General features: G+C 38.2%; 1 protein-coding gene across 2 annotated transcripts in view; it reads left to right on the plus strand.

Annotated features, from left to right (window-relative positions):
- The first annotated feature begins 856 nt into the window (after positions 1-856).
- MMP16 (matrix metallopeptidase 16) overlaps positions 857-15,523 on the plus strand; it is a 190,242-nt gene continuing 175,575 nt past the window's right edge. The window contains exon 1 of one of the 2 annotated variants that reach the window (XM_027452438.3): positions 857-1,370. In XM_027452438.3, the coding sequence (XP_027308239.1) occupies positions 1,239-1,370 (132 nt within the window). In that variant the 5' untranslated portion in view covers positions 857-1,238. The remainder of the gene's footprint in view (positions 1,371-15,523) is intronic. The other variant, XM_027452439.3, reaches the window with a different exon arrangement.

The following is a 15,523-nucleotide window of genomic DNA, read 5'->3' on the forward strand; positions in this document are numbered from 1 at the left end:
ATGCCTTCTATTTCCAGTCTGTTGCATATCCTGATCTAGTGCATCTTTTTTGATAACTAAGCATATTGTAAGTTTTCATATCTTGGAATCTTCTAAATTATTCTTTTTCTTCCTGTGTTTTTGTTGTTGTTGTTTTTCAGTACATATCTGAACAAGATGCATTACCGCAACAGCTTGTCTCACTAATGTCATGAGTTGCTCCACCTTTGACTGGGCAGCTCTGCTAAAACATCAAACAGCTTCATAAAACGATCTATTTATCATAAAATCACAATAATTGCTTATGTGCCTAAATCGGAAGGCATTTTTTCCCCCAATAATATGACCGTACATCTGAGCATATTAAAATGGATTTTGAAACTAAAAATACACTTTTATTTTTATTTATTTATTACTGACTTGCTTACATCACCGCTAACTACATCATTCGGGGAACTTTCCCCGCGGTGGTTCTGCATCCATCCCCGGTCACCCGGGGGCACCCCAGCGACCCCTCCACCTCTCCCCCCGCGGCCCGCAGGGGGGCGGCAGGGAGGCAGGAGGCACTGGGGACGCTGCGGGCCCCTTCCCCGGCAGAAGCGAAAAAAATAACGGGATGGAAGAGCCGGGCCGGCGGCGGCGGGGAGGCGAGGGACGGAGCGCGGCGGGGCCGCCTGGCGGGGCCGCCGCCTTCAAGGTGGCTGCCGGGAGGCAGGCGGGGCTGCGTGGATTTGGGATGAGGAGGGGGGAAAGAAGTGGGGAGAGAGGAGAGGAAGGGCAGGGAGCGGAGCCGAGCCATCCCCGTTAGGAGGCGGAGGCGGAGGGGGAGGAGGCTGAGGAGGAGGAGGGAGGGACGGACGGACGGAGGGAGGGGAGGAGGCTGAAGAGAAGGAGGGGGAGGAGGAGGAGGAGGAGGAGGAGGAGGACACGGGGAGGCGGCTGCTGCTGCTGCTGCCGGGCAGAGAGGAGTCGTGCCGGAGCTGCGGCGGCACTCGGACGCCACATTCCCCCCGTACGGGACTGGCGGGGAGGATGAGCGATAGCTGAGCCTGCTGCCGGCGCTGCCAAGTGCCCCTTCCTTCTCCTCCTCCTCCTCCTTCTCCACCTTCTCCCCTGCTGTGGGTGAACCTGCGCTACGGGCTCTTCACCGACCCGGGGAGGGGGCTGGTTTGTTTGTGTATTTGTTTAAGGAACAGAGAGAGAGGAGGAGAGAGAGAGAGAGAGAGAGAGATCTTCCATCCGTTGAAGCACAGTTCACTATGATCGTACTCGCATTCAGCACTGGAAGCCGGTTGGATTTCGTGTCTCGGTCCAGGGTGTTTTTCTTGCAAACCTTCCTTTGGATTTTATGTGCTACAATGTGCAAAGCGGAGCAGTATTTCAATGTGGAGGTAAGCTCAGCCGTATGCGTGTGCGAGCGTGTGCTCCCTCCGCTCCTGCTTCCCCCTTCCCTTTTCCACATCCCCTAAATAAAACCGACCCCCCCCAGCCAGCCATGTCATCGAGCAGCCAGGTCGGTGGCGGTTTCTTTCCAGCAGCCGGCAGCTAGCTCCTCTCCCTGATGGCTGCGTTTCCGAGGGGGATCCCGCTGCCGGCGGCAGCTCCAGGCTCGGTGCCGGGCTCTGGAGCGCTGCCCGTGCCCCCTGGGCCCCCCCGGGACAGGCGGGCAGCCCCCGGCCCGGCGCTGGGCACTACAGCTCGGGGAAGGCTCTCTGAATACCGTGGACCTAAGATATTACTGTATAGCTGAGGTTACCCCCACCCTTTTCTTCTGATCCTTCTCTCTTCCTTAATTTTTTTGGAAAGAAGAATGAATGAAAGAGTGTTGTGGGGACAGGAGGAAGGAAACTTGGGATGTGGGGCGCGTTTCTTTGTGGTGAAGTGTTTGGCAAAATAAGATCTTTTTCCCACTTAAAGCTAACAAAAAGAGTTGCCACTAGAAACGGTGAAACAAATGGCATAAAGGTGCAACTACAACACAAAAGTTAGAGGGTGTGGAGGACCAGGAAATACATTTTTTTTTTTTCCTAAGTGAAAATGAAGGTTAAAACATAGTGTTACCTAGATGGGGCAAATCCTAAGAGTTTGCAGCCACGGTGAGAATTCAGTGAACAGCTATTTCCAGTCACTCTTCTATATGCTCCCCGTTTTCCATTTATTTATTATTAAATATATATTTACATAATGCTAATGCTTCCTATTAAATAATGAGCTTTTACTGACTTTACAGCAGCTATTCTCTCCTCCTTTTCCCCCTCCCGTCACTCTGTTCATTCTGTTGTAAGCCCTTCTTCCTCATCTTTTTCAATGTGCTGTCTTTCTCTTTCTGTCTGTTCTTTTTCATCTTCTCATTACATCTCTCTAATTTGCTTGTGCTCTTTCCACTTCACGTATGCTGTAATGGTTTTGTTAGATCTTGGTGTGATTTCTCTTTCCTCTGTCCTGCCAGCCCCACTCCAAACTTTCTGCTGCACCCATACACCACCCTTAACTCACTCTTGTTCCTTGTCTCTTTCATCTCATGTTCCCACAATTCTTTCTCTCACAGAAATGAAGCCTTTGCCTTTTTCTCTGTCTTGCCAATATGTATACTGGCTTGTTTTATGTGAGCTCTTGTTCTCACTTAGAGACATTCATTCTTGCTCCTGTCTATGTCAAGACTACCCCCGCAGATGCTCCTCCATCCCTAAACTGTCTCCTTTTCTGTCTCAAGTCCTTACCTTTACTTTCTCTCATCCTGCCTCATGCAAGATCACCTCATACATACCAAAATCACTTTTTCTTTCCTTGTCTGCTTTCATTCTATCCTTTCCCTCTTGGATGGCAGTTTCCCTTGCCACATGCAGTCCTCCTTTCTGCTTAGCAACACGCAACCTCAGCTTCCCTCTCTGACTTCTTTCTCTGTGGAAAGTATCGTCTTTACTCCATCATTAAAATCTCTCTTGATCATACATCCTACCTTTTTTTTTTTTTTTTCCTCTCTGCTATCTGCACACTAGTCCCTCTCATTTGTTTCATATCACAAATGTACATCTCTGCTTCAGTATGACTGTAAGCACTTTGGGGCAGCACTCATGTCTTCTTATGCGTTTATGCAGTGTGTAGTCTGTAGTCTGTTGTGAATCTTGCTATGTAAATATTGAAGTCAACAATTTCATAGTGCATGTTAAAGTTTTCTCCTTTTGCTCCTGTCCTCAGCTGCCTTCTTTATGGATGAGCATAGGAAAGCAGCATGGAAGGGAGGAAGTTGCTCTCTGTAGACTCTCCAGGCTTCACAGGCTGGCCCCCTGCAGGGTATAGGGAAGAAATTCCAGCAACAGAACTTTCTCCTCCCACAGTAGTCTGCTTTGCTGGCATCTGGCTCTGCTGGAGAGACGGGCGGCAGATGGAGCTAGTGTGGGAGGAGAAAAAGATTGGTTTCGTCAAGTGGAATAGGAACAGGAGGCCAACTCCAGTCAGAAGGAGGTTTTATGAGGCAAGAAGGGAAACAGTTTCATTTTTGCCACCTCGTCCATATGGAAAACAACACGTTTGGAGGGCAAAAGACAATACCAGTAGCAAGAGACACTGTTGGGTGAAATGCAGTAGTGTGATGAGGGAACATATTTCCTCCTTCTGAAATATTCCATCTGAAGTTCTTCTTCCCAGTTCATCATATACCAGCCAGCTCTCTCAGTCTCTTTTCATATTTCAGTCTTTGAGCCACAGATTGCTGGGAGCCAGAATCTGTTTTGAGGGAATTTCTCTGGTATTCAAGAGTTGTCCTAATGTGAGGTTCTTCCCTAAACCACTGCTTTTGACTACTCTGTGACATGATCCTGTCTAGACAGACTTGAGTTTTGCCCCAGAACAGCCATTCCCATGTTCATGCTATTTGGATAGCACTGCAAATTCAACTTTCTTCTTGTAGGGAACAGCAAAGGCTAAAACCATGAGAAATCTGAGGCAAAGGTGTTGGCAGTAGCAGTGTATGTATTGTACTGTACAGCACTCTGTGTCAGCACAAGTGCATAATACAATTGTACTTGATGGTAAATTGTGTGAATATATGACAATTCTTATGGCAATACAAATTTACATACGAAACAGGTTTCAGGAAAGAAGCAGTGTACATTTAGTTGAATAAAATGTCCCTGAACAGATACTTAGGATGGTTGGAAAGCAGATTTTAATTATTTCCGGTTTCTAAATAAAGTACAGATAATACCTGTTGAACATTATAAAATACAGAGATCCTTTATTTCCTCTTATTATTCTGCCTCTGTTAATCCATTTTCCTAATTGAAAAGAAACATTTCTGTAGCACTTCTGGATTGTTTGTTTGTTTGTTTCAATGCCAGTTTGTTGGGCTGTGAGCCAGAGCAATTCTTAAGAGATACTACTGTAGCTCAAAGATATTAAATAAATGTTGCCTTTTAAAAGAAAAACATAAAGATGAAGGTTACAAGCTTGTATGAACATTACTGTTCTTTCTTTGTAATTTTATTGCTTCTGTGTAAAATTCTTCTAAGCAAATATCTACATGGATGAAGTCCTTAAGCTTCCAATGATACCTGAGTTGTCAATTCTGAATTGTGTTCATATATGTAGTATTGTATTTAATAGACATAGCTGAGTAGGATTCAGGTCATGAAGTATGGGACTCTGGAGGAGCACACTTGCACTCACAGGCAATGAGAGTTTTGTGGTAAAGCTGCATGAGAGGTGGTTGAAGTTGAATTGATAGTTGAAGAAGTCATGATGAAGTTTAAGTTTCACATACTGGTATGTGTAGGAAAATCTAACATTAATGGTCAAGTTCACTGGTTACCAGTGGTATTTTGGTGAAACATTGCTTTTAACATCATGTGAACAACTAAGGACTGTACTGGTAGCTTCCTATTTTCAATGTTGAATTATTGGTCCAGAACTATAATATCCATAAGCAATTGCAGTAACAGAAGGATATGGCTTTTGATGTAGGTTTTTCTTTCTACTATTTTAAATTATTTCCATACAATAATAGAGGAAAATGCCCATCAGTGAAATAGATAATGGAATAACAGTTATTAAACACATATTTAAATAGTAAAATTGATACAAACAAGCACAAGATAATTTGTTCTCAGAATCTGATAGAGGATGATATTCTGAGCCAGCCAGGCTTTTCTTTTTTCCCTCAAAGTTCCTCACTATAGTAATAATATGTCTTATTGGGATTGTCTATTTATGGTCTTTCATGAGTATCATTCATGTAAGACTGTATAGATATTTAAAATGTTTTCCTAAAACCAATATTATTGTACTGTTTGAGCTGGTATTAATCTGTGAGCTCATCTTCTAATATTATCAATTAATTTATGTATATATTTAAATAGTAACTGTGTATATTTAATGCTATTTATTTTATATAAAAAATAGAAAGCAATGTCAACATTATTTAAGGGTTATTGAAACAAGTACACCTTGGTCAGAAGACAGGATAGTCAATCATGAATCTAGAATAAGATTCGATTTTGTATTCTAATACTGGATATTCTTATTCCTGTGAGTAACCACATCAGCTGGGTATGTGCATAAAGCCTGTTAAGGAAAGAACTGCTTTTAGGTTCCCACCTGGTTTCATTCACTGTATCTGAGATGTGGGAAGCACTAGAGACAAAGCATGCTTCATCATCTCTCTCCTCAAGCAGGCAGTTACACTCTAGTTTCTTTATTCTAATGCTAAATTTATAGACTTGAATCCCTAGGGAAGGTCTTAAAATGAATCTTATTTTAGTGTGAGCAGCTCTTTAAAACAATAGTCTTTTATCTCCTCCCATTTTCAGATGTGTGACAGTTAAATTTCTTATTGTGGAACAAAATACAGTAGAATCAAAACTTCAAGAAAATACTATCAATTTCCTCCATGGTGATAAGTGCCTAAGAACCACATTGTTTTCATTGTTAATAAAGTTTATAATTAGCATCCATCTCCTGCCCAGTGGTAATCCAGGACCTTTTCTTTCATGGGCTCTGGGTCATTTAAGTTTGAAAGAAGTCCAGTTTAATTCTTCAGCTGGCAATTGAAAGGGAATAAACATTTGGGAGGGAAACATTCTTCCAATATCACCTTTACACACTTGTCAGCCAGTGGGCTTGCTTAGCAGGTTTGCAAGCACAAAATATTACTTTTCTAACTTGTTAAAATGCAAGCTCAGAGAGAATTAAGGAGAAGCAATTAAAGTGTTTTTGATGTAAGTAGTGCTGTGTGTCCTAAAAAGAATTTACAGGGTCATCTTCATTGTTTTTAGGTGCAGATAGTACGCATGATTCTCAGTTGTTCAAATTCTCAATCTTGCCCTTGGATAACATATCTATTAAATGAACTATCTCTTTGTGAAAACAAGAAGTTCAAGATGAAATTATTAGGGGGCTGGAGGGGATTAGGAGGCTTGGATCCGGTGATGGAGGTGGCTAGATGGAGAAATATTATTCAATAAAAATATAGATATAATATGGGATATTTCCTATTTGATTATTGAGGAAATACAGATGCAAAGAAAACCTTCTGTAAGGGTTTCTGATGAACAGATAAGGAAACTAATGTTCAGAAAGTTTTATGCCTAATAGGCAACAGAACTCATTTCTGTTACAGTAGGCAAATACCTACTACATGACAAATAGGCTCTCATTTAATATTATAAAATAAATGTATGTGGAGATTACTAGTCAGTAGAGTATATTCTCTGCTATAATTAAAACAATTCCTTTTTACAAAAATTACAGTAGATCAATTTTCTACTGTGTAGCATGAGATTATGTTGTTTAAAATGTTTCAGATAACCTTCTAGATTGTTTTGCCTCTTATTTTGTTCAAATACAGATTGAAAAAAATGGTCCCAGTTCCGAAGAGTTCACCACTGACATAGTGTTTTAGACCTTAGATGCAGGACAGATTTGTGTATAGTTCTATTTCATCTTTATTTTTCTATTGCATATTTCTGACTACTTAGTGATTGAGCATCACAATTATTTTGAGATCTAATTGAGAGCTTTTAGTTATTAATTGAGAGTTATTAGTTATTAGTTCCACTAAAGAAAAGAAATAAGATAGTTAAACAAAGAGATTTATGTAATCACCTTATTTACTGCAAGAGAAACCTGCCAAAACATGTATTCCTAATGTTTTCTGAAAAGATCTTACTAAAATAAATACACAATTTATTAGCTCAGCAAAAAAAGCCTGAACAATCCCAAGCTCTCTCCCCTTCCATTATTCAGAAGGCATCCTGCAGTAGAATAATGCTCCTGCATAACCATTCATTGTTTCTTCAGAGTGGATATACCATCTTCTTTAACTGGTTTAAGATTTATGTTGCTCTTTGTCAGTTTTATTTGAATCCATCTAAAAGGTCAGTGCTTGCTCTAGGCATCTCAGCTCTCCTTATGCACTCAGCAAGACTGAATTGTAAGAGTTTATAAAGATAGAATGCAGTATTATATGGATTTTAAACATTTTAAACTGCATCTGTTGTCAGTGTTTTAAAGTCTGTCTTATCCTTCTACTTTACTGTATGATTGTGGAAGACTTTGTGTTGATGCTTTTTGATGATCCTTAAAGCTGAGATGTAACTTTTTAAAATGACCTTTATTAAATTGTGTAATGCTCGTTACCTGCCTGTTTCAGATTTCAGTTTATCGTCTAACCTGTTTGCTGTCCTTAAACCACGCAATTGACCGTGGTTTGAAGGAGCAGGTTGAGTCTGTTCACTTTGCTAACTGTGATATGTCAAATGACAGATTTAGTTTAATTTTGTATGAGGAAGACCAGGATTAGTGCTGCAAACATGATTTTACTTGGCACAGAAATGGATTTGAAAAATAATTATGATTAGAGCTTTATCTTCTGAAGAGAGGTCATGCTATTTGGAACCTTTATTTATTGGTTGCTTGGCAACTGTTCATTCATGTTCCTGCTTATCATCATTCATTATAAGCATCTTTGCTGTACAGTAAGAGCAATTAAGTGGTAACAACTTATTTCTGTGTCGAGTTAAAATTGACAGAAATTACTGAAATAGGAAAAGAATATTTCTGTAGTTTTACTTGTTAACTGAAACTGCTGGTACAATGTTTATTTGTTAAGAGCTGGTTTATCCCAGCTGTGGAATTGCCTGCACTTCAGCTGTGATTATAATAGTCCTAGCACACCTTTAGGTGTTACAACACATAATTGACTTAGGGTCTTGTTCAGGTGTTTTTGTCATGTTTAAAATCACCTGTTAATTTCAAGATCAAGGCTTGACAAAACTTCTCCTGTTGATTCCACTGCTTAGCCATAGGCAATCCACTCTCAAGTGCTAAGGCTTGAACCCGGTATTTGTAAAGGGTTTTAAAATTCAGGGGTTAAAAACTGCTGCAACAGAAGATGTGCAGCTGAAGCAATGAGCCCAAGTACTTCTGTAGAACACTAAAGTCTCTTGATGCTTTTGGGAGAAAATAGTCGATTTTGTTACAATGTATGGAAACACGTTCATAAAATATATGATTTGACAGTTGTCTTGACTGTTGGATGAGAAATATTTTGCCTTTTTTATTAGTTCTTTAGGGATTGTATTGTGGGTGACCCTTGTGTGGAATAGCAGTGCAGAAATAACAGATGTGCCACGGATTGTTCAGAGAGGATGTCTCTATACATCAAGAGCAATACTGAGACAAATTTCTTATAGATAGGTCTTAAAAGGGCATCTGTCACTCTAGGGCCAGGGTGAAAGTAGATTTGTCTCTCTATTGCTACCTCTTGGTCTGCAAGTGGCTTTGCTTCCTTATTGGAGAACTGAGTTGGAATGCCCCCCTAGGACTGATACCCTCCACTTTAAGCTTCTAACTGTATTGACTCCCTCGTACTACTCATACCAAGCTGTGCTTATGGGGGACAAGGTGCTTGCTGTAAGAGAAACCTATGTGGATTTTCATCAGTTTTTCCCACTTATGTGACATGGCTATAGTAAATGAAGATGATGTTCAGCATATTTTCAGAAGCAATTGAGCTGGTTTCGTAATTGGATAGGTAATTTTAAAAGAAATGCTAACCTCAGAATCTATTTTTTATTATATTTTTTCCTCATGATCTTGTAGAGAAGCAGTTTTATTCCATTGGTCCTCTTCATTTTTGCTAACCTGTAATCGCATCTCCGCTTACAAGTGTGATATGCAGGTTGGCAAGGGGGAGACTTCCTTTTCAGAAAATTACCAACTCAATGGCAGAGGGAAAATCATCAATTTCTTTAAAAAGTAGATAGCAAAACAAAAGAAAAAGCAACCCTTTCAATGGGAAGAAGCATGCTTCCTTTAAATGTCTCAATAGATTTTTATGAAGTGTAGCAAAGAGGAAATTGCTTCTTTCTTGTACCGCATCCGGATCTGAAGGTGGTGATCCTGTCATATTTTTTTTCTTACCTCAGACTTTGGTTGTGTGATGTTCTTCTAGGAAATTACTTTGACCCACTGTCTTCTCAGAGCAACTGCCAGATTGTGTTTGTCTACATGCCGTGGTTTACATGCTGCTTGGAATTGTAGTGATATATTTAATTGCAAACAAAATAAATGAGCTGTCTTCCTCACAATAAAATTTATTATTATTACGAGCAGTAATAGATTTATATTGCTAAATGTACAGCATGATTTTGATTTTGGCAAGTGAGAGGTTTTTTTGTTGTTTTGTTTTTCCTCTTTTCTCATTAGCTCTATTTATATCACAAAAAAAAGAACTGCATTCCATTTTTCTATTTTCATTAATTAATTTAAATAATTAACAAATTCTGGCTTCTAATACCTCTGTCCTTCCTTACTTACAGAGTATGTCAGCTTTGGAAAGGTGTCTTTTTGTTGCATGTATTTTCGTGTATGTAGGAAAAATGAGGTGATGTAAGTGATTGAAGCAATGTGCTGGGGGGCTGGAGATCTGGTTCATGTGCCTGGTTTCATAATGAGTCTTCATATTGATAGCAGAGCTATCAATATTGATAACAGAGCTGTCATATCCTTAACTGAGCTTTCACAAATGTAGATTGGACTAATTGAGGAGTATTTGCAGCCTTTTCCAATACATGTCAAGAACAATAGAATGGAAATGATGCTAAAGAGCCATGAATGTTTCTAGATCATTCATTTGTCTCTGAACTGTTTCCCTTTTTGTCATGTAAAAAATAGTAGGGAAATTATTTATATATATATATAAACACAGCATTTCACTTAAGTCATCTGTGTAATGATGAAGTGATGAATATATTCAAGAAACAAATACCAGAGCAGAAGAAATGAAAAACATGTCAATAATAACATTTCAAACACTGTTTTATTTCTTTTTGTTTGTTTGTATTTTTTTAATATATGTACCAAAGCTAGATAGAAAATATTGTCAGTAGGATTACATGAAGGGTGTCAGAAAATGATTGAAGATACAGAGTATGACATTCTCTTTCAGGATGAAAGTTTGAATATGATAATTTTTAATACCCAAATACAAAACAAGTAGTTTGTTTCAAAATATCTTTCAGTGTAAAAGTCTTATCAAATAAAATGGATTTCAGATCAATCTGTGTTTTGCACAATGCAAAATTAAAGTACTCTGTTTTTAAACAAATTCACTTATTAAATAAAGTGAATTGTTCCACAAACATTCATGTTGCCTTCTTATCACAGTATCTAGCCTTTTTCTTTGTTTGTTTGAATATTTGTGGATTTCCATGAGTTGAAATAAAGGATTGACTTTTCACTGCTCCAGGTATTAATGTTTTTATTATACACCACTAATAGGCAGACATGCAGCTCACATACCCCCCCCCCCCCCCACACACACACACACACACTTTCCTGCCAAGTTACTTTCCTCAGCATCCTCAGCTTGTCTCTTTACAGGACATTGCCTGCAGCCAGGGAAAGTCATCAGTCATTATTGAACCATAGAATCATAGATAGAAGAGATGAGAAAGACTTGTTAAGAGTCTATTTCTCTGCCAGTGCTAGATTGCTTGCTATTGTATGTTTTCTGGCATTTTGTAAAGTCAAACTTTAAAATCCACAATGGTGGAACTTCCAAAATTGGACTTGAAAAAAAAAACACCAAAGTGCTAAATGTACATTATGGAAAATTACAGTGGAAGAATTCTTTTCAGTAGACTTTTCCTTTGGCTACTGGCAACAATAGTTCAAAGTTGTCTCCAGTTAAGCTGTTTCTGATAGAAGTGATGTCTGTTCTGCAAGCCAAAGTGAGAGCATCTGTGTATGAGAACAGATGATATGCACTGACTGGTAATTCTGTGCATTTCTTTGACTTTAAAAAAAAAAAAAAAAAAAGAACAAAATCAAAAACAAAAACCACAACAACAACAAAACAACAGGAGGAGCAGCAAGAAACAAAGGCTTTATTTAAATTTTCACTTCGTTTGAAATTTGTAGTGCAGCTGAAATAGACTAAGAGTACCTGATTTAAAAATATATGCAGTTTTGTGTGGATTGCTATCACTGTGTCAGAAGGGCTAGAATAGTTTGTGATGTTTTTGAACACCTCTCCTATGAAGACAAGCTGAGGTATTTGGGGTTGTTCAGCTTGGAGAAAAGAAGGCTCCAGGGAGATTTTATAGTGGCCTTCCAGTACCTAAAGGGGGCTACGGGTAAGCTGGGGAGGGACTCTTTGTCAGGGGGTGTAGGGATAAGACAAAGGGAAATGGGTTTAAACTAAAAGAGACTAGGCTTAGATTACATTTTAGGGAGAAATCCTTCACTCAGAGGGTAGTGAGGCACTGGCACAGGTTGCCCAGAGAAGCTGTGAATGCCCCATCCCTGGAAGTGCTCAAGGCCAGGCTGGATGGGGCTTTAGGCAATGTGGTCTGGTGGGGGGAGTTGTCCTTGACCATGGCAGGGGTTGGAATTAGATGGGCTTTAAAGGTCCAATCAAAACCAGTCTATGATTCTGTAAGTATTGTGCATTTTTGTATTTAAGTATTACCACCTGAAGAATAAAACTGGATATTAGTAGGAGTTTTATAGATATCTAGACACAACAACCTGTGAAGAAATCATTTTGTTTGTTTTTTTTTTTTTTGAGTTCACACATCATATCATTAGTATGTTCACAAACACAAACTTAAAGATGTTTGTGACACTTGTGCATGTGAGCTATCATAATGTCCATGCTCTGCATATTTTGTATCATTTGCCAAGCAAAAATCTCAAAATGTGTTATGTGGGAAGGTTGGATTGGTTTGCTAACATGCATCCTGATGCTGAGATTTGTGCAGGATTATTTGTATGAGATACATTTTCTAGCCAGTGTGCAAGCAGCAAGGCTGCCCTCTGGGTTAGATTGGAAAAAGGGATTCAGTTTGAGACAACAATACTTACATTTAGGTGTTCAAATGTTTTATGTATGTTTCCTGTGTATTAATAACAATCTGCTCCTGGAAATCAATGAAGCAGAGAGAATAATTCAGCTAATCAGCCATTTAATGTCGACATCAGAATGACTTGAATCTTTTTCTGGATTCCACTGTTAGTATTGACTAGCAGCATGATTTACTTACTTACATATAGGCATCTAGCACCATTTAAGGAGCCCAAGGGTGAAATATGCATAAAGCTGGCAGAAGTAATATAATATCTATGGAAGCTTTGTTTTTTTCAGATTAGCAGCTGGAAGTCAGGCTCTGTGTCCTAGGTCATCTCAGGTAGTACTAGACACTTCTGTTTAGGTACTCGAATCCTATTGCAGAGTTTAAGTGATGGTGGAGTGTGTCAAGACACCTGTATCTATGAGGCTCCCCCGTGTAGACATTGGTATTCAGATGTCTTAATTTGGTGTTGAATCCCTTCCCTCTGCAATGGTGGGTTTCATTAAATTTGTCTCTTTGGTGGTTAGCCCCTGTGGCCTATCTTGTTTGACCTTTAGATAACATTCTAGAAAGTCATGACCATCCTAAAAGTCCAGTGACATATTTGTTATTCCCTGGATAATGTAGATTATCATAGATCACACTAGACACTAGTATTTCTGGCAAAGCCAAAGAGCAGAACTCTCTTATGGTGGTATGATTTTCATCCTGTCGCTCTGATGCTCTACACATTATTACATAGATTTATCCCTTAATGCAAGAAGGCACTATTTCATACACATTTAGATTTCATGTATTTTAAATATTTAGTTAGGGATATAAAGAACACAACATTTTTCTACAGACATCAAGGCAGTTTTGCCTTCAACCTTAATGAGACCAGGCCTGGGCCTGTTTAAGTCAGTGTACAACATATTATCTAACTTAGTATATTTCTGCCCTATTTTATAAATACAATACTCCCAAGAGTTATTTGATGCCTTACCCTAAGTGATTTTAAAGGCTGTTTTTCTTTCCTAAACATAACAAACTTGAAAACAGCTATCTGATGCCCTTGAGGAGAGAGAACAGAATGTTAAGCATTTTTATGAAGAATAAGTAATTAAAAAATATATTTTAGAAGTATAAGCTTGCTAAATATCTGTGGTCTGATAGACAATCCCCAAGAAGATAAAAATGAAAATGACATTTTAATAATTTCTCTGGGTAGGAGCCATGTGTTCTCAAGAATAATTAGCAGTTTTCAAGTACTATACAGTAAAGTAACATGGATTAATTCAACAAAAATTTACATTTCAGTGTTAATGTTAGAGTTTAGATATCATCATAGTCAGGTATGTAATTTCATTGATTTATTTACACTACTTGCTTTAGATCTTCAGAACTGTGAAAACAACTTGATCAGAATAAGAGAATTATTGGCCATTTTATGTTTATATGTTTGCTTATTTACTTCTTTGTAAATTCAGATTTGCAAATACCTGAATATACTACCAGATGTACTATTTGACTGAGGTTTCTGCTATCATGTAATTGAAGGGAGAATAGATCTACTGTTGATTTTCAGGTCTGCATTTGGGGAAGAAGAGTGATTATATCTGCAATCTTCTATTCCAGAAGAGCTTCCTTTGTAATATTTAGCTCTACTTTATTGTTTTGCACTGACAGGCTCACTTAGAGAAAAAACAGTATTTTAGTTCCTTTGTGAATAATCCCATCATTTCTTCTGGCTGCTGAGAGAATTCACTTTTTGTCCTAGCAGTCAGATAAAGATAGAGTCATTGTTCTTCGTAGATTAATTGCTTAGATGTCTTTTCCACTGAGATATTAGAGAATTTTTCTCTACATGCAAGATCTTTCTAAAGAGTTGATGTCAATTTAAATTGGACCAAAAGATTTGTATTCTGTAGAAACATTTTCTTTCTCTAGTTTTGCTCAAAATAAAGAAAAAAAAAATCCATTTCATTGTAAGGTTTGTGTGTGTGTGTGTGTGTGTCTTTATGAATATTCCCTTCCTTCTCTAAATTTTTAGCAGCCAAGCAATGATTCTTAAGCTGAAACTAAGCTTTCAAAATGCTAGAACATCTGGTGATGTTTAGTAAAAATTACAAGTGGCTGAGACAGGAGAGCCTTAAGAAACTATAGCTTTTCTAGTGTTTTAACTAATAAAATAATACAATACAGAAATTCATCAAGCACATTAGCATTAACATGATAGCTAAAAAAGGACAGAATGGGGCTTTCAATTTTAAATGCCCTACAAAGAACGGTCTTTTTAGATTTTAACTTTTTAGAAATAAAACAGCTACATGTGTAGTTGAAAACTGTGTAACGGTGTTTGGTGTTTCGGTGTAAAATAATAAAAAATGATGTATTTTTTCTTCCTTGGAACAAAGAATTCAGACTCATTGAAAGAAGTCAGCAGCCTTAAGATTTATGTAGAAAAGGAGAGTACAAATATGCTTTTGCTCCATAGTTTCTTTTAATAGAGCTCATGCGTTGCCCATGTTTGAGTGATAGGGAGAAGCAACTGAGAGAAGGGAATCCACCAATATTTCCCATTTTCTTTTATGTAACTGCTATTTGTTTGCTTATTTAGTTATTATCCTAATCAAATATCTAATTTCAATCCTAATCAGGTATTTATTTCCAGTGGTCTTGACTGGAAAACTTTGATGAGATTCTAACTTCATGGAATTGGTCAGATTTTGCCATTAGTTTTATTGTATCCAGGATTTTACTCCATACTGTTTGAAAAGCCCTGAATCACTCAGTGTTTTAATTGAGTCAATGATCAGTATACTGAATACTTAAGGTGAATATTCATTTCTAAATTCATAGTCTCAACCTGTGCATAAAGGTTAAATTTAGTACAAAAAGAAGTAGAGAGAAACTATCTATGTGTAAAACTAATCTTGTAGTTAGAAGGAAGTGTAACATCACTAGAGGAGTGGCCACTGTGAAAGCATACCAGAAAGAAATTTTTTTTGAGGGGGAGGGTGGAATTAAATTGTGATAAATCCTAACCATTTAATGAAAGGCCTCTCTTGATATGGTTTATGTCATCAGCAGTAAGGGAATGGATTCTTTCCTTTCCCTATACCATGAGTCTAACAGTAATTTTCCTCATTGAGCTATTCATGTCTACTGACAGCTATTGACTGTAATGTTTATTCTTCTGCACTGGTCTG

This window comes from Anas platyrhynchos, chromosome 2, assembly GCF_047663525.1.
Source record: "Anas platyrhynchos isolate ZD024472 breed Pekin duck chromosome 2, IASCAAS_PekinDuck_T2T, whole genome shotgun sequence".
Classification (NCBI taxonomy): Eukaryota; Metazoa; Chordata; class Aves; order Anseriformes; family Anatidae; genus Anas; species Anas platyrhynchos.